This window comes from Triticum urartu, chromosome 7, assembly GCF_003073215.2.
Source record: "Triticum urartu cultivar G1812 chromosome 7, Tu2.1, whole genome shotgun sequence".
Taxonomy (NCBI): domain Eukaryota; kingdom Viridiplantae; phylum Streptophyta; class Magnoliopsida; order Poales; family Poaceae; genus Triticum; species Triticum urartu.
In genome coordinates this window covers 65,414,703-65,433,196 of record NC_053028.1, presented here as the reverse complement: position 1 = coordinate 65,433,196, position 18,494 = coordinate 65,414,703, and the positions used below count along the sequence as shown (strand labels likewise).

Below are 18,494 nucleotides of genomic sequence, written 5' to 3'. Positions count from 1 at the left end.
AAGTGTTGTTTTCAGCTCATTGTGGTACACGTCTGTTCCTGGTGACAGCGGAATCGGTCGTAGGGGTTGTACAGGAAAAAAACCTATCATCCTCTCTCTTAAATAATAAACAAAGTATTCACAAATAAAACGTAATAAATAAAATCATAATATTCTTGCATACAATTACAATTTTGTATCTTATGCGGCTACAAGAACTTTGCTTGCTGGTGATGATCTCTTCTTGTCCGGCACTTCTTTTGATTTTGTCGAGAGGAAATCTTCTATATCTAAATAGCTAGTCCCCACTAGTCTATTTCTTTCAACATACAAGTATATATGCCACCTCATTATTCAACATGTAAGAAGAAAGGCCCACCACAACATGCAATAATGCATAATAAAAAGCCACTTCGACATGCAAACATGCATGAGAATTTATATTCTATTAGGATATTTACATTATACAATAATCAAACACCACAAATCATACTTATTTTTAGCTCTAGTTCTCATATTATAACTCTAAAAATTCATGTTTCATACAACCAATTCTAACTGGATGTATTGCAAACGTTCCCGCAACAACGTGCGGGGTATCATCTAGTTGTAGAAACATGTCATCCTGTCATCCTCTCTCTTACATAATAAATAAAATCATAATATTCATGTATGCAAGTACAATTTCACGGTTTCTACGGCTACAAAATCTTTGCTTGCCGCTGATGAGCTCTACTTGTCCCGCGCCTCTTTTGATTTTGCCGATAGGAAAATGTAGAGCCCAACAATTACCACTATTGTGCCGAACAGGCTGCAATTATAGAAGAAAGAGGAACAATTCAATTCATTTTATCCCAACTATATTAATTATAAAGAAGTTAAACCTTTCATTGGAGCCAGAAAGATGGCTCCGAGAGAAGAGTAAGAAGAAGCGAAAGGGACAAACCTTCCTACTGTAATCTCATCGCCTATGAAGATTGAGTCCAACAAAACTGTGAATACCACTGACAATGGGCTAAACATTGGAGGATATGCTGGACCTCGCTTGGCCACGACCCATGAGTTCAGGTTATATTTCCCCGCCGTTGCAAGTGCCCCCTACACCAAATAATTTCATGTTGATTACCTAGCAAATAATTTTCCATCTAGGCTTTTCAATTACCAGTGATTTTATTAACCCTGATGAACCAGTTTCAAAGAAATTACGAGCTACTTAGCTTCAAATATATTTCAGATTTTAATATGTATTTTATGGATGTTTTTCAGATCTACTGACTCACTGAGTAGAAGATGGTCATAAGGTTCAGATCCCATCCTAGCTTCCACGTGTTCTTGTCTCTACTCAATATTATTCCAACTAGCGCGGTTTGAAATCCTCCAACAAAGCATGTCACCATAGACGACCAGTATTTGTATGGATACACCTTCATAACCTTTGACTGCATGAACATAGTACAAAAAAAATCAAGATCTAATTTCAACTAACAAAAACAATACACAAAAAAATAATACAAAATGAACTTTCTAATAGTCCCAATCTCGCGTTGGAGTGCTCCTTGCATGCAACAAGATCATCATCAACTCATTCATGACATGCAAATAAAAGCATTGCTAGTAGTTACCCACATGAAAAACTCGATTTGCTAGGTACACACTGATTACATCAACCAATTAAAAGCACGATCAATGTTGAATGCATATAGAACCAAAGTGTTGAGTACACTTAAAGTGTTGTGTCGGTGGTAACTTCAAAAGTAATGGATGATGCTAACTTATAAGGAAAAACTATTTTCAGAACATAGTCGTATATTATCTAATTTTGAAGTCCTTATCAAAACAAAGCCGATAGTGAAGGCGGGTTTCAAATGTTCATCACGTTTAGGGAGTTATAACATTTTGAAGATTAAATCTACTAACAATCTTGATGATGTCATCCCTTTAGCATCTTAATGTATGCATGCAAGTATTTCTCTCCGATGCCCTCTTTCCCCTCCTCTCATCATGTCTACCGGCCCGCTATAATACTAATGAGCACACGTCTCATTAGTCCAACTCTAAATAATATAACAAACTTAACAATAAAAAAGGGATAGTCGCAACATGTCATTGCATGGTCGATCACCTGAATCAGGTACCAGCAAGCAAGTGTGATGCTGCTGCCTACCAAGAATATTGTCCCTCTTAGATGATTGCCTGCAACCTCTGTGGTTTGTTGTCCCTCGTGGTGGTGCTTCATAATGCGATCCCAGAGATGCAGTGTCTTGCCCTTGTAAAGGCTGATGAGCATTGTGCCTCCAACCGAGAGCACAACGGCTACAATCTTCATTGATCCAGCTATGCTCCAGATTTGCAATGTCTCCATTCTTATATGTTCATCCATATATCACATTCCGTATTGGAAAATAAGATATAATGGTGGTTGTTGATTATCAAGAAGTTGATCTTGGGTCCAGCAAATAAAAACTGAAGTTTATTGTGAATGCATGAATAATGAAAGAATTTTGGTACCTGAAGACAAGCGAGAGAATGAATGTGACCAGCGGAATTATGTTCAGAAAGATGACAGCATAAGTTGGCGTTGTATCACTGAGACCATAGTAGTATAGGCTCATTGGCACCGCATACCTACATATCATGACGTGAGGTCACTGGAATTAGTTCATGTTATGCAGTATTTTGTTCACACAATTGGCCCTCTAATCAGGTACGTATTAGCTTGCAAGTGACTACTTTTGTCTCTCAAATTTTCTTTGCGGGATACTTAATTTTCTCTCTGACCGAAGCTCTTTGCAGCCAAGCACTGTGCTATACAGTTGACCTGGAGAACAATTGTGCCCTTTTACTAATCACTATAATATGGCCACTTTTTAACTCATGTGGGGAATGCAGTTACTTTATATAGTATGATAAATCATTGACAACATACGGCAATCTATATATGCATATATGAAAGGAAATCGAGAGATCGATCAGCTGCAATTGCAAGACTAGTGCGATGTGCTGGTTTAACTGAGATCCACGTTGTCTGCCACTGAAATTAATTATATCACCGAAGCTGGGATGTACTTCCTCTGTCTCAAAATAAGTGTCTTAACTTTGTAACTTTGGTTCAAAGTTACAAAGTTAAGACACTTATTTTAAGAAGGAGGTAAAGTTATACTAAGGTTGAGACATTTATTTTGAGACGGAGGGAGTATATAGGGTGGTTCGTTTGGAATTTTGGACGTGGGCTAGACCAGGACATAGGCGATATCACACACTAAACTATTAGCCTACGTGTAGATAACAGCCTTTCGTACGGGGTCTCAGACACTTGGTGGATCAGGCTTGATCCGCCGCTGAATAAGGCATGAATAGAACAAGGTAGTAAAACAACATAAAGAAGTTTTCTTGAGGAAATAACAAACATAAAAAATAAATAAATAAGCATATAGGAAACTAGTTCATGACACTTTTTTTGCGCGTCAACATGTATGTATTGGTGCACACAATGTGCACTAACCGAGTGCGTTTGGACTGCGTACCCGATGAAGGCGTTGAGGAAGATCCATCCCGTAGCGTGCCAACCCATCTCCCTCCACTTGCCCCTGCATGTGCACAGCAAAATTCAAAGCTCGAGTTTAGCCGATTAGAATGCGTTGGGCAGCTAAATCTGCCAAAAAATATTTTGAAGGGAAAATCTTTTGTCAGATGCCCGTCGATACATTTCATAATTAACGTGATCCACTTGTCCGATGCTCGATGATCCTTCTCACAATTAACATGATTCTTTCGTCCAAATGTCCCAATAACGATATTCTTCATAATTAACGTGATCCTCCACTCCAACACTCAATGATACTTTTCATAATTACCGTGATCCTCCCGTCCAAAAAATGATATTATCTATAATTAATGTGATCCTCCCGTCCAACCCTCATGATTATTTCCATAAATTAATACTTGGCTTTATTGTATGCAGCCATGGACTAGGCAAAGATTGGACAAGAGATAATTGGAACGGTTTTTTAGCCGTGCGATACAGACGAAATGACTACGGACTCCCTTGTAATAGTAGAAACTTTTTGGATAATATTCGAACTGTCAATACCATTTGCTCAGCGCACATATATATATATATATATATATATAAAGTTTGACAAACTTTTTTCACTTACATAGTTGCAATTTCTTTTTAGAAATGACACCCCATAATATCAAGAAAACAATAATCTGTACAATAGAAAGATAACAAGAAACAAAACAATCAACATAAAGGTATATATTGAAAACCATACTACCCATCTTCTTCCTTCGATTGTACGCCCCGCTGAAGCATGCAAATTGCACTAAGCCGACAACAAAGAAAGAAAACGCGGCGTACCACAATAGTGACTCGCCCCAGAAACAAGATCTAATCACCACTGAAGTAACATCGGTTGGGGCATCACTCCACGTAACACGGGTTTGGAATCCTTCACCATCAATTCAGAAGGATGCAGAAACAGACCATATGGCAGAACAGATCGAAAGAAGTGGCCGAAGTCGCTGCACAAAGAGCCAGACAATTTCCTCCAAATGTCAAGATCGGAAGAGAACGAATAGAACTGGCAACACCTACCCTCACATGTCCTTTAGCGGCACTCGGCCGAACATCGTTGAGGTAGGGAGAGACTAAAGAGTCACTATTACAACTTGTCATTGCCAGCATCACCTTGCAAATGTTACCAGGGGACCTAAACCTAGCGAAACAAAAGGGGCAGGTCCCTATTGTCTTGCCATCGATGAGGCTGCCAAACGGGAGAGATAAGGGATGCCACGACAACAGGGCGGAGAAGAGAACCTTGGGTGACAGATATGGTTGGGAGCGAGGAGAACCGGTGTGCGAGAGGACAATTTCGAAGGGCCCGAGTGATAGTTTTTAAAGTTGGAAGAACAGAAAGGTTACGGTAATTGAGAGTAAATAGATAAGCATGCCAGCATGCCGCACACTTCATGCATACTCTTACCTTTCAAAGATGAGCGCCAATGGGAGAATGAAGGCGGCGCCGAAAAGACTGCGGTAGGCGAGGAGGGCGAAGATGAACATGCCACCACCGATGGACACCTTGGACAGCAGGATCATCCCCGTGATGAACAGCTGCACCAACACCATCGATGCGGGAGCCTTCCACTCCCACCCCACCGCCGTCTTCGTCTCCGTTGCCTTGATGTCCATCGGTCACGCGACGACAGTTGCGGGCTCTTGCTGCCAACTGCCGTCTCAATCTCCGGCTATATAAAGGGCGCACTATCCTAGCTTGCTAGCAGCTAGCTAGCCAAAGGGGCATGCATTTGGATGAAGATAAAACTTGTGACTGAGCACGCAGATCTCTACTCCTATATAGAGGGAGTTGGTAGGCTCTCCTCACTATTTTTGCCTCCAGTCCCCACCACCCCTGTCATTGGTATATTTTTGCCTCGCCTTCCATCTCATCATCTCGCACTGCTTTATTTTTCCCTGACCTCCCACCACCCCTCCCATTGGATTTTTCTTGCTCGCATTAAAAAACCATATTCGATTAAAGGTTGCGATCTTGTTTCATTCTTGCTTTGGCAAGTGCTGATTCAGTTCAATCACGTAAGTAATAGGTAATTAAGAATTAGAAATCACACTATATATGAGAGATCATCTTCCTGAAAGACAGACACAATATTATTTTTTGATAACCTTCCAAAACAAATACAAATATTCTTCAACGTGCTGTCATTTATTATTATCATTATCTCTACTTTTAGATGACAATCACAACTTTCCTAATACAACAAAAATAATATATCTTTTTTATCTTACCAAATCACAAAAAGATTATCTTACCAAATCACATAATTTTTTTATCTTACCAAATCACTATCTCTACTATTAAAGGGGAGTTGATAGGCTGGTGCACACGGTTTATTTTCGCATGCACGGTTTATTTTTGCCTTCACATCCCACCACCACCCCTCCATGCTGTTTTTTTTCTTCCTTGCACACTCCCACCTCTGTGGCGGCAGGCGGGTCATCGGACCGCCACGTACATGCGCTTGTGGAAGTAGTCGTATTATATTTCTTGTCAGTCATACAGAGAGCCAGACATGACACATTCTCAAATTAAGTGTGTACAATACTTGGTATGCCTTGCACAAATGAATCCACTCCAAGAGGCATGTCAAATGTGTAATATCTTTATTATCAAAGGGAATATCCACGTAGCAGTCGTTCAGCCATTCATGCAAAAATAATTTGGATAGAATGCTAAATCAATTCGGAAATCAAATCATTAATTTAATTAATTAGCTAGGTAATGAATTACATATGCAATTAACTAGGTCCATTTGAATATGATTTTTTTCGCACCAAATCAATTTAGAAACTGAGTGACTAATACAATTATTTAATTGGGCAACAGATAATTATGCCTATAGATAATTGGAAAAAGGGAATTTTCCCAATTAGGCATATAATTAATTGATTTGGTTGGCAGTTAATTAGGCATACAGAGAATTAGGTAGGAAGTTAATTATCTATGTAATTAATTAATTAAGAAGATAGTTAATTGTGTTGAATCATTTTGAAAGCGCTCGCGGGCAAGAACAGTCATCAAGCTCTCTCTGACTAGGCCATGCACCGCTTGACAATATGGAGAACGGCCACTATGCGCGTGCGACTTGGGTGATCAAGCATTCACCACGATGGATGACGGCCATTCTCTACAGATGTCCACATGCCAACGGTTGCCGAAACGTTCGCTGGCCAGGACAATACGACACTACACTGGCCAGGTGGTTCATGCTATTATAGAAAATAATAGTGTTGTAAGAATAAGAATAAAAAGAACTAAATCGGCCAAGTGGTCCATGATGTTGGATAAGGAAAGAGTGTTCCTGAAAAGAAAAAAGAAAAAAAGATTATTCTAGGAAATAAGTAGGAACTAAAACGAAAGCTGGCAAGGAAGGAGAAAGAAAACGATGAGGCGTCTCTGATGAACACATTAATGTTGACGTGGTGCTGGTTGGCTACAACGAATTGAAGGAAATATGCCTTAGAGGCAATAATAAAGTTGTTATTTTATATTTCCTTATTCATGATAAAGGTTTATTATTCATGCTAGAATTGTATTGGTCGAAAACCTAAATACATGTGTGAATACATAGACAAACACTGTGTCCTTAGTAAGCCTCTACTTGACTAGCTGTTTGATCAAAGATGGTTAAGGTTTCCTAACCATAGACATGAGTTGTCATTTGATAACAGGATCACACCATTAGGAGAATGATGTGATGCACAAGACCCACCTGCTAGCTTAGCATAATGATCGTTCAGTTTTATTGCTATTGCTTTCTTCATGTCAAATACATATTCCTTCGACTATGAGATTATGCAACTCCCGAATACCCGAGGAATGTCTTGTGTGCTATCAAATGTCACAACGTAACTAGGTGATCATAAAGATGCTCTACAGGTATCTCCGAAGGTGTTTGTTGAGTTGGCATAGATCGAGATTAGGATTTGTCACTCCGAATATCGGAGAGGTATCTCTGGGCCCTCTCGGTAATACACATCATAAGCTTGCAAGCAAACGACTAAGGAGTTTGTCACGAGGTGATGTATTACGGAATGATAAAGATACTTGCTGGGAACGAGATCGAACTAGGTATGTAGATACCGACGATCGAATCTCGGGCAAGTAACGTACCGATAGACAAAGAGAATAACGTATGTTGTCATAAGGTTCGACCGATAAAGATCTTCGTAAAATATGTAGGAGCCAATATGAGCATCAAGGTTCCGCTATTGGTTATTGACCGAAGAGGTGTCACGGTCATGTCTACATAGTTCTCGAACCCGTAGGGTCCGCATGCTTAACTTCGATGATGATATTATATTATATGAGTTATGTGATTTAGTGACTGAATGTTGTTCGGAGTCCCGAATGAGATCACGGACATGACGAGCATTCTGTAAATTGTAAAGAGGTAAATATTGATATATAGGACGATAGTATTCGGACACCAGAAGTATATCGGGTATTTATCGGAGTACCCCCCCGGGGGGATATATGGGCCATATGGGCCATGAGAGGGGAGCACACCAGCCCACAAGTGGTGGCGCGCCCCCCTATGGCAGGTGGCCGAATAGGAGGAGAAGAGGGGGTTCTGTCCCCCTTCCTTTCTTCTCCTGTGGAAAAAGGTAAGGGGGCGCCACTTGGGGAAACCCCAAGTAGGATTCGAATCCTGCTTGGGGTTCCCCTGGCTGCCTCCCCTCCCCTCCCACCTATATATATGTGTGTGGAGGGGGCGCCTAGAACACACAACATCAATTGTTAGCCGTGTGCGGCGCCTGATAACCCACAAGTATAGGGGATCGCAACAGTTTTCGAGGGTGGAGTATTCAACCCAAATTTATTGATTCGAGACAAGGGGAGCCAAAGAATATTCTCAAGTATTAGCAGCTGAGTTGTCAATTCAACCACACCTGGAAACTTAGTATCTGCAGCAAAGTGTTTAGTAGCAGAGTAATATGATAGTAGTGGTAACGATAGCAAAAGTAACGGTAGCAAAAGTAATGTTTTTGGTATTTTGTAGTGATGATAACAATAGCAACGGAAAAGTAAATAAGCGAAGAACAATATATGGAAAGCTCGTAGGCAATGGATCAGTGATAGAGAATTATGCCGGATGCGGTTCATCATGTAACAGTCATAACCTAGGGTGACACAGAACTAGCTCCAATTCATCAATGTAATCTAGGCATGTATTCCGAATATAGTCATACGTGCTTATGGAAAAGAACTTGCATGGCATCTTTTGTCCTACCCTTCCATTTTCTCGTGAGTGAGGAGCGGAGTCCACTCCTCTTGAGAATAACCCGCCTAACATGGAAGATACGGACAACCCTAGTTGATACATGAGATATTCGAGCATACAAAACAAGATATTTATTTGAAGGTTTAGAGTTTGGCACATACAAATTTACTTGGAACAGCAGGTAGATACCGTATATAGGAAGGTATAGTGGACTCATATGGCATAACTTTGGGGTTTATGGAATTGGATGCACAAGCAGTATTCCTGCTTAGTACAAGTGAAGGCTAGCAAAAGACTGGGAAGCGACCAACTAGAGAGCGACAACAGCCATGAACATGCATTAAAGTTAATGAACTTTGAGTGCAAGCATGAGTAGGATATAATCCACCATGAACATAAATATCGTGAAGGCTATGTTGATTTTGTTTCAACTACATGCGTGAACATGTGCCAAGTCAAGTAACTTAAATCATTCAGAGGAGGATACCACCCTATCATACCACATCACAACCATTTTAATAGCATGTTGGCACGCAAGGTAAACCATTATAAGCTCCTAGCTAATTAATCATGGCATAAGCAACTATAATCTCTAATTGTCATTGCAAACATGTTTATTCATAATAGGTTGAATCAGGAACGATGAACTAATCATATTTACGAAAACAAGAGAGGTCGAGTTCATACCAGTTTTTCCCATCTCAATCAGTCCATCATATATCATCATAATTGCCTTTCACTTGCACGACCAAATGATGTGAATAATAATAACAGTGCACGTGCATTGGACTAAGCTGGAATCTGCAAGCATTCAATAAACAGGAGAAGACAAGGTAATATGGGTTGTTTTGTCAGATCAACAATATTGCATATAGGAGTCACTTCAACAATTTAGTTATGGTCTTCTCCTATCGACCCCCAAAGAAAAGAAAAGAAATAAAACTATTTACACAGGAAAGCTCCCAACAAGCAAAAGAAGAATAGGAAATCTTTTTAAGTTTTCTTTTTAATTACTACTACAAGCATAGAAATTAAAGCTAGCTAAAAGGTACAACTATTTTTTTTGTTTTTCTTAAGGTTTATCAAACACACAAGAAGAAAGCATAAAAAGAGAAAATAAACTAGCATGGATGATACAATGAAAAATTATGAGCACTGACATCTTGCAACGAGTGTGTGAACATGAATGTAATGTCGGTGGGAAATGCGTACTCCCCCAAGCTTAGGCTTTTGGCCTAAGTTGGTCTAATGCCACAGATGGCCTAACGGATATCCAAAGTTGTAGTTGGGGTCGTACTGAGTTGCAGCAGTCATTGCATTGTGGGTTGCAGCTTGGAGGCGAGCTATCTCAGCGCTCCTCTTATACTCTTCCGCCTCCTCTCTGGTTATAAAATATCTCCCTTTTGCCTGAAAGTCAAAGAAAGTAGAAGCAGGGAGAGCGACATGATAGGAGCATCGCCTGTCAAAGATTAGTCGGTACTGGAGGAACTAATCGTTCCTCTCAACAAACTGATGACGAACCATAGCCTCATAATCCAAATAAGTAGGGGGCAACTCAATATCATCCTCATGTATGGTTATACCAAGAAAATTAGCTATGCGGGTTGCATAAATTCCACCAAAGAAATCTCCATTAAATCTATTAAGATGCAACCTACGTGCAACAATGGCTCCCAAATTATAAGATTTATCTCCTAACACGACACTCCTAAGAATATTGAGGTCAGGGACACACATGTGACATGCTTCATCTTTACCATTAATGCTTCTACCTATGAAGAGAGCAAAATAATGTATAGAAGGAAAAGAATGCTCCCGATGGTAGCTTGTGTTATATCTCTACATTCCCCCACAGTTATACTAGCAAGAAAATCTCTAAACTCAGATTTGCGAGGTTCCCTAGTACTACCCCATTGTGGTGTTGGAAATATGCCCTAGAGGCAATAATAAATTAGTTATTATTATATTTCCTTGTTCATGATAATTGTCTTTATTCATGCTATAACTGTATTATCCGCAAAATCGTAATACACGTGTGAATACATAGACCATAATATGTCCCTAGTAAGCCTCTAGTTGACTAGCTCGTTGATCAATAGATGGTTACGGTTTCCTAACCATGGACATTGGATGTCGTTGATAACGGGATCACATCATTAGGAGAATGATGTGATGGACAAGACCCAATCCTAAGCATAGCACTAGATCGTGTAGTTCATATGCTATAGCTTTTCTAATGTCAAGTATCATTTCCTTAGACCATGAGATTGTGCAACTCCCGGATACCGTAGGAGTGCTTTGGGTGTATCAAACGTCACAACGTAACTGGGTGACTATAAAGGTGCATTACAGGTATCTCCGAAAGTGTCTGTTGGGTTGGCACGAATCGAGACTGGGATTTTTCACTCCGTGTAAGCGGAGAGGTATCTCTGGGCCCACTCGGTAGGACATCATCATATGCGCAATGTGACCAAAGAGTTGATCACGGGATGATGTGTTACGGAACGAGTAAATAGACTTGCCGGTAACGAGATTGAACAAGGTATTGGATACCGACGATCGAATCTCGGGCAAGTAACATACCGATAGACAAAGGGAATTGAATACGGGATTGATTAAGTCCTTGACATCGTGGTTCATCCGATGAGAACATCGTGGAACATGTGGGAGCCATCATGGGTATCCAGATCCCGCTGTTGGTTATTGACCGGAGAACGTCTCGGTCATGTCTGCATGTCTCCCGAACCCATAGGGTCTACACACTTAAGGTTCGGTGACGCTAGGGTTATGAAGATATGTGTATGCAGTAAACCGAATGTTGTTCGGAGTCCCGGATGAGATCCCGGATGTCACGAGGAGTTCCGGAATGGTCCGGAGGTAAAGAATTATATATAGGAAGTGCTGTTTCGGCCATCGGGACAAGTTTCGGGGTTATCGGTATTGTACTGGGACCACCGGAGGGGTCCCGGGGGCCCACCGAGTGGGGCCACCTGTCCCGGGGCCACATGGGCTGTAGGGGGTGTGCCTTGGCCTATATGGGCCAAGGGCACCAGCCCCAAGAGGCACATGCGCCAAGAGATGGGAAAAAGAGGAGAGTCCTAAAAGGGGAAGGCACCTCCGAGGTGCCTTGGGGAGGATGGACTCCTCCCCACCCTTGGCCGCACCCTTCCTTGGAGGAAGGGACAAGGGCTGCGCCTCCCCCTCTCCCTTGGCCCTATATATAGTGGGGAAAAAGGAGGAGCAAACCAATCTCTAAGGCCTGGCGCCTCCCTCTCCCTCCCGTGACACATCTACCTCCTCCCGCAGCGCTTAGCGAAGCCCTGTTGGAATCCCGCTACTTCCACCACGCCGTCGTGCTGCTGGATCTCCATCAACCTCTCCCTCCTCCTTGCTGGATCAAGGCATGGGAGACGTCTCCGTTCCGTACGTGTGTTGAACGCGGAGGTGCCGTCCGTTCGGCGCTAGGATCATCGGTGATTTGAATCACGACGAGTACGACTCCATCAACCCCGTCCTCTTGAACGCTTCCGCGCGCGATCTACAAGGGTATGTAGATGCACTCTCCTTCCCCTCGTTGCTAGTCTCTCCATAGATTGATCTTGGTGATGCGTAGAAAATTTTGAATTTATGCTACGTTCTCCAACATGTGGAAGTTTGCAAGCAGTGGTAAAATCCTCTAAGTCCATGGTATAAGAATTTTCATAAAGATCAAACAGGACAGTTTGAGAATTGCGTGAAGATGAAAATTCAAACCTCCTCACAAAGGAACTAGTGAGATAGTGGTACTGACGGCACTTTTCTTCCTCGAAGCTCACAAGATCAGCATTATGCAAATATGCGTTAAATTCTTCCTTAATTCCTGCTTGGTCCATGAAGTCCTCTGAAGGCCATTCACAAGGCCGCACTGGAGCGTCCCTTGGTGGCTCATCATCAGCATCACGCATTGCAAGCCTGGGTCCTTGTTTCCTTGAAGAACCACCTTGGTACATTTTCCTAAACATATTTCTTCCTCTGAAAAATTTCTGAAATTTTTAGTAACTTCAAATAAAAGTGAACCAAACTCAACAATATTGATAGCAACTACTCCTACAAGTGCCTAGAGCCTATATCATGCATTAGAACTACTTGGAACCATATAAATTTGACATGCAAGCTCAAGAACAGGGTCACCTAAGCAGCAAAAATATGCAATGAATAAAGCACTAGAACAAAAACTAATTGGACCAATGGAGGAGTCACATACCAAGGAACAATCCCCCAAACCAGTTTTGTGAGAGGTGCTTTGAGCAAGGAGATCGGAAATCGTAGCAAAATGAGCTAGAACTCGTGCTTGAGCTGGATAATGGTGTTTGTGGGAGGAAGAAGGAGTGTGTGGGTGCAGGAATAAGTGGAGGAGGGCCACCGTGGGCCCACAAGGCAGGGGGCATGCCTAGGGGGTAGGGCGCGCCCTCCACCCTCGTGGCCAGGTGGATGCCCCCTGCTGTGTTCTCAGTGCCAAATATTCTCAAATTTTCCAGAAAAAAATCATATTTAAATTTCAAGGCATTTGGAGAACTTTTATTTTCGGGGTAATTTTATATTGCACGGATAATCATAAAACAGACAGAAATTACTATTTTTGCTTTATTTAAACTAAATAACAGAAAGTAAAAAGAGGGTAAAGAGAGTTGTGTTTTCTAAATTCATCCATCTCATGATCATCAAAAGGAATCCATTAACAAGGTTGATCAAGTCTTGTTAACAAACTCATTCTGAATAACATGGAACCGGAGAATTTTCGAATAACACTAGGTTACCTCAACGGGGTTATGCACATCCCCAACAATAAGAATATCATATTTCTTCTTGACAGTAGGAAGAGGAAATTCAAAACCTCCAAAAATAACCGATGGAATTTTTCCAATAGAATTGATACTATGGACTTGAGGTTGTTTCCTCGAAAAGTGTACCGTATGCTCATTACCATTAACATGAAAAGTGACATTGCCTTTGGTGCAATCAATAACAGCCCCTGCAGTATTCAAAAAGGGTCTTCCAAGAATAATAGACATACTATCGTCCTCGGGAATATCAAGAATAACAAAGTCCGTTAAAATAGTAACATTTGCAACCACAACAGGCACATCCTCACAAATACCGACATGTATAGCAGTTGATTTATCAGCCATTTGCAAAGATATTTCAGTAGGTGTCAACTTATTCAAATCAAGTCTTTACTACGTATGTCGGGTTATCAAGACCATGTGTTTCTTCAATAGGCGATGGATTAAAACCATATATTTCTTCAACGGGCGGTAAATTAAGACCATGTATTTCTTCAATAGGAGGTAAATTCTTAACATCTTCATCTTTAATACCCTTTTATTTCATGGATTTCCTTGCCTCTTGCATATCTTCAGGACTGAGAAATAGAACACCCCTTTTCTTCGGAGTTGGTTTAGGAATAGGCTCAGGAGTTGGCTCAGGAAGTGTCCAATTATTTTCATTTGTCAACATATTATTCAATAGAATTTCAGCTTCATCCGGTGTTCTTTCCCTGAAAACAGAACCAGCACAACTATCCAGGTAATCTCTGGAAGCATCGGTTAGTCCATTATAAAAGATGTCAAGTATTTCATTTTTCTTAAGAGGATGATCAGGCAAAGCATTAAGTAATTGGAGAAGCCTCCCCCAAGCTTGTGGGAGACTCTCTTCTTCAATTTGCACAAAATTATATATATCCCTTAAGGCAGCTTGTTTCTTATGAGCAGGGAAATATTTAGCAAAGAAGTAATAAATCATATCCTGGGGACTACGCACACAACCAGGATCAAGAGAATTAAACCATATCTTAGCATCACCCTTTAATGAGAACGGAAATATTTTAAGGATATAAAAGTAGCGAGTTCTCTCATCATTAGTGAACAGGGTAGCTATATAATTTAATTTAGTAAGATGTGCCACAACAGTTTCAGATTCATAGCCATAAAAAGGATCAGATTCAACCAAAGTAATTATATCAGGATCAATAGATAATTCATAATCCTTATCAGTAACAAAGATAAGTGAAGTAGCATAAGCAGGATCATATTTCATTCTAGCATTCAGAGTTTTTTGTTTAAGCTTAGCTAATAATTTCTTAAGATCACTTCTATCATTGCAAGCAAGAAAGTCTCTTTTAGTTTCTTCATCCATAACATAGCCCTTAGGCACAACAGGTAATGCATATTTATTAGGAGAGCCTTCATAATCACTTTCATCAGTATTATTAGTTTCAATAATTTCATTCTCTCTAGCCCTAGCAAGTTGTTCATCAAGAAATTCACCAAGTGGCACAGTTGTATCAAGCATAGAAGTAGTTTCATCATAAGTATCATGCATAGCAGAAGTGGCATCATCAATAATATGCGACATATCAGAATCAATAGCAGAAACATGTTTAGGTGTCGCAAGCATACTCAAAACAGAAGGTGAATCAAGTGCAGAGCTAGATGGCAGTTGCTTACCTCCCCTCGTAGTTGAGGGATAAATCTTGGTTTTTGGATCTCTCAAGTTTTTCATAATGATAAGCAGATATAAATCCCAAGTGACTCAAAGAATAGAGCTATGCTCCTCGGCAACGGCGCCAGAAAATAGTCTTGATAACCCATAAGTATAGGGGATCGCAACAGTTTTCGAGGGTAGAGTATTCAACCCAAATTTATTGATTTGACACAAGGGGAGCCAAAGAATATTCTCAAATATTAGCAGCTGAGTTTTCAATTCAGCCACACCTGGAAACTTAGTATCTGCAGCAAAGTGTTTAGTAGCAGAGTAATATGATAGTAGTGGTAACGATAGCAAAAGTAACGGTAGCAAAAGTAATGTTTTTGGCATTTTGTAGTGATGATAACAATAGCAACGGAAAAGTAAATAAGCGAAGAACAATATATGGAAAGCTCGTAGGCAATGGATCGGTGATAGAGAATTATGCCGGATGCGGTTCATCATGTAACAGCCATAACCTAGGGTGACACAGAACTAGCTCCAATTCATCAATGTAATGTAGGCATGTATTCCGAATATAGTCATACGTGCTTATGGAAAAGAACTTGCATGACATCTTTTGTCCTACCCTCCCGTGGCAGCGGGGTCCTAGCGGAAACTAAGGGATATTAAGGCCTCCTTTTAATAGAGTGCCGGACCAAAGCATTAACACATAGTGAATACATGAACTCCTCAAACTACGATCATCACCGAAAGTGGTCCCGATTATTGTCACTTCGGGGTTGCCGTATCATAACACATAGGAGGTGACTATAGACTTGCAAGATAGGATCAAGAACTCACATATATTCATGAAAACATAATAGGTTCAGATCTGAAATCATGGCACTCGGGCCCTAGTGACAAGCATTAAGCATAGCAAAGTCATAGCAACATCAATCTCAGAACATAGTGGATACTAGGGATCAAACCCTAACAAAACTAACTTGATTACATGATAAATCTCATCCAACCCATCACTGTCCAGCAAGCCTACGATGGAATTACTCACGCACGGCGGTGAGCATCATGAAATTGGTGATGGAGGATGGTTGATGATGACGATGGCGACGGATTCCCCTCTCCGGAGCCCCGAACGGACTCCAGATCAGCCCTCCCGAGAGAGTTTAGGGCTTGGTGGCGGCTCCGTATCATAAAACGCGATGAATCTTTCTCTCTAATTCTTTTCTCTCCGAACACGAATATATAGAGTTGGAGTTGAGGTCGGAGGAGCTCCAGGGGGCCACGAGGTAGGGGGGCGCGCCCAGGGGGGCAGGCGCGCCCCCACCCTCGTGGCTAGGGTGTGGGCCCCCTGGTCTTGATCTTTTGCCAATATTTTTTTATTATTTCCAAAAATAATCTCCGTGAAGTTTCAGGTCATTCCGAGAACTTTTGTTTCTGCACATAAATAACACCATGGCAATTCTGCTGAAAACAGCGTCAGTCCGGGTTAGTTCCATTCAAATCATGCAAGTTAGAGTCGAAAACAAGGGCAAACGTGTTTGGAAAAGTAGATACGATGGAGACGTATCAGCACCCCCCTCCACTGTTTACATCCCTGGTCATATTCTCACGGGGCTTAGGCGAAGCCCTGCGCAGATCACTTCACCATCACCGTCACCATGCCGTCGTGCTGAGAGAACTCATCTACTTCCTTGACATCTTGCTGGATCAAGAAGACGAGGGATGTCACCGAGCTGAACGTGTGCAGAACTCGGAGGTGTCGTACGCTCAGTGCTTGATCGGTCGGAGCTAGAACAAGTTCGACTACATCAACCGCGTTGTCAAATGCTTCCGCTTTCGGTCTACGAGGGTACATAGACACACGATCCCCCTCGTTGATATGCATCTCCATGGATAGATCATTGCGTGTGCGTAGATTTTTTGTTTTTGTTTTTCCATGCAACGTTTCCCAACAGTGGCATCCGAGCCAGGTCTATGCGTAGATTTTTTTTATTTTTCCATGCAACGTTTTCCAACACCGTTGTGGTTTTGATGCATAGGTAAGAACGGTTCTTGCTAGAAGCCCGTAGCAGCCACATAAAACTTGAAACAACAAAGTAGAGGACATCTAACTTGTTTTTGCAGGGCATGTTGTGATGTGATATGGTCAAGACATGATGTGATAATTGTTATTGTATGAGATGATCATGTTTTGTAAGATATCTGACAACCGGCATGAGCCTTATGGTTGTCTCTTTATTGTATGAAATGCAAACGCCATGTAATTGCTTTACTTTATCACTATGAGTTAGCAATAGTTGTAGAAGCAATAGTTGGCTAGACGACCACGACGCTATGATGGAGATCAAGGTGTCGAGCCGGTGACGATGGGGATCATGATGATGCTTTGGAGATGGAGATCAAAAGCACAAGATGATGATGGCCATATCATGTCACATATTTTGATTGCATGTGATGTTTATCTTTTATGCATCTTATTTTGCTTAGTACGGCGGTAGCATTATAAGATGATCCCTTAACTAAATTTCAAGGTATAAGTGTTCTCCCTGAGTATGCACCGTTGCGACAGTTCGTCGTGTTGAGACACCACGTGATGTTCGGATGTGATAGACTCTATGTTCACATACAATGGGTGCAAGACAGTTTTGCACATGCGGAATACTCGGGTTAAACTTGATGAGCCTAGCATGTACAGACATGGCCTCGGAACACTAGAGACTGAAAGGTCGAACGTGAATCATATAGTAGATATGATCAACATAGAGATGTTCACCATTGATGACTACTCCATCTCACCTGATGATCAGACATGGGTTAGTTGATTTGGATCACGTATCATTTAGAAGACTTGAGGGATGTCTATCTAAGTGGGAGTTCTTAAGTAATTTGATTAACTGAACTTAATTTATCATGAACTTAGTCTTAGTAGTTTTGCTTATCTATGTTGTAGATCAATAGCTCGCGAAATAGCTCCCCTGTATTTTTGATATGTTCCTAGAGAATAATAAGTTGAAAGATGATAGTAGCAATGATGCGGACTAGGTCCGTGGTCAGAGGATTATCCTCATTGCTGCACAGAAGAATTATGTCCTTGATGCACCACTAGGTGACGAACCTGTTGCAGGAGCAGATGCATACGTTATGAGCATTTTGCAAGCTCGATATGATGACTACTTAATATTTTAGTGTGCCATGCTTTACGGCTTATAATTGGGACTTAAAAAATGTTTTGAATGCCA

The 18,494-nt window shown here is 41.2% G+C and overlaps 1 protein-coding gene across 1 annotated transcript; it reads right to left on the bottom strand.

Annotated features, from left to right (window-relative positions):
• Positions 1-503: 503 nt before the first annotated feature.
• On the bottom strand, positions 504-5,225 carry LOC125517995 (WAT1-related protein At5g64700-like). Its single transcript, XM_048682959.1, has 7 exons — positions 4,968-5,225; positions 3,504-3,566; positions 2,488-2,604; positions 2,102-2,342; positions 1,260-1,418; positions 926-1,077; positions 504-790 (listed from the first exon to the last, which is right to left on the bottom strand). Exons 1-7 carry the CDS (start codon positions 5,174-5,176, stop codon positions 712-714), a joined length of 1,020 nt encoding a protein of 339 aa, XP_048538916.1. The 5' UTR covers positions 5,177-5,225; the 3' UTR covers positions 504-711.
• Positions 5,226-18,494: the final 13,269 nt, after the last annotated feature.

Excerpts from the sequence above, each read along its gene's own strand:
- LOC125517995 (XM_048682959.1), bottom strand. The coding sequence starts at position 5,176 with ATGGACATCAAGGCAACGGAGACGAAGACGGCGGTGGGGTGGGAGTGG. Across the intron at positions 1,419-2,101 it reads CTTGCTGGTACCTGATTCAG|TCAAAGGTTATGAAGGTGTA; the intron begins GTGATCGACCAT and ends ATGTTCATGCAG. Across the intron at positions 1,078-1,259 it reads TTATGACCATCTTCTACTCA|GGGGCACTTGCAACGGCGGG; the intron begins GTGAGTCAGTAG and ends TATTTGGTGTAG.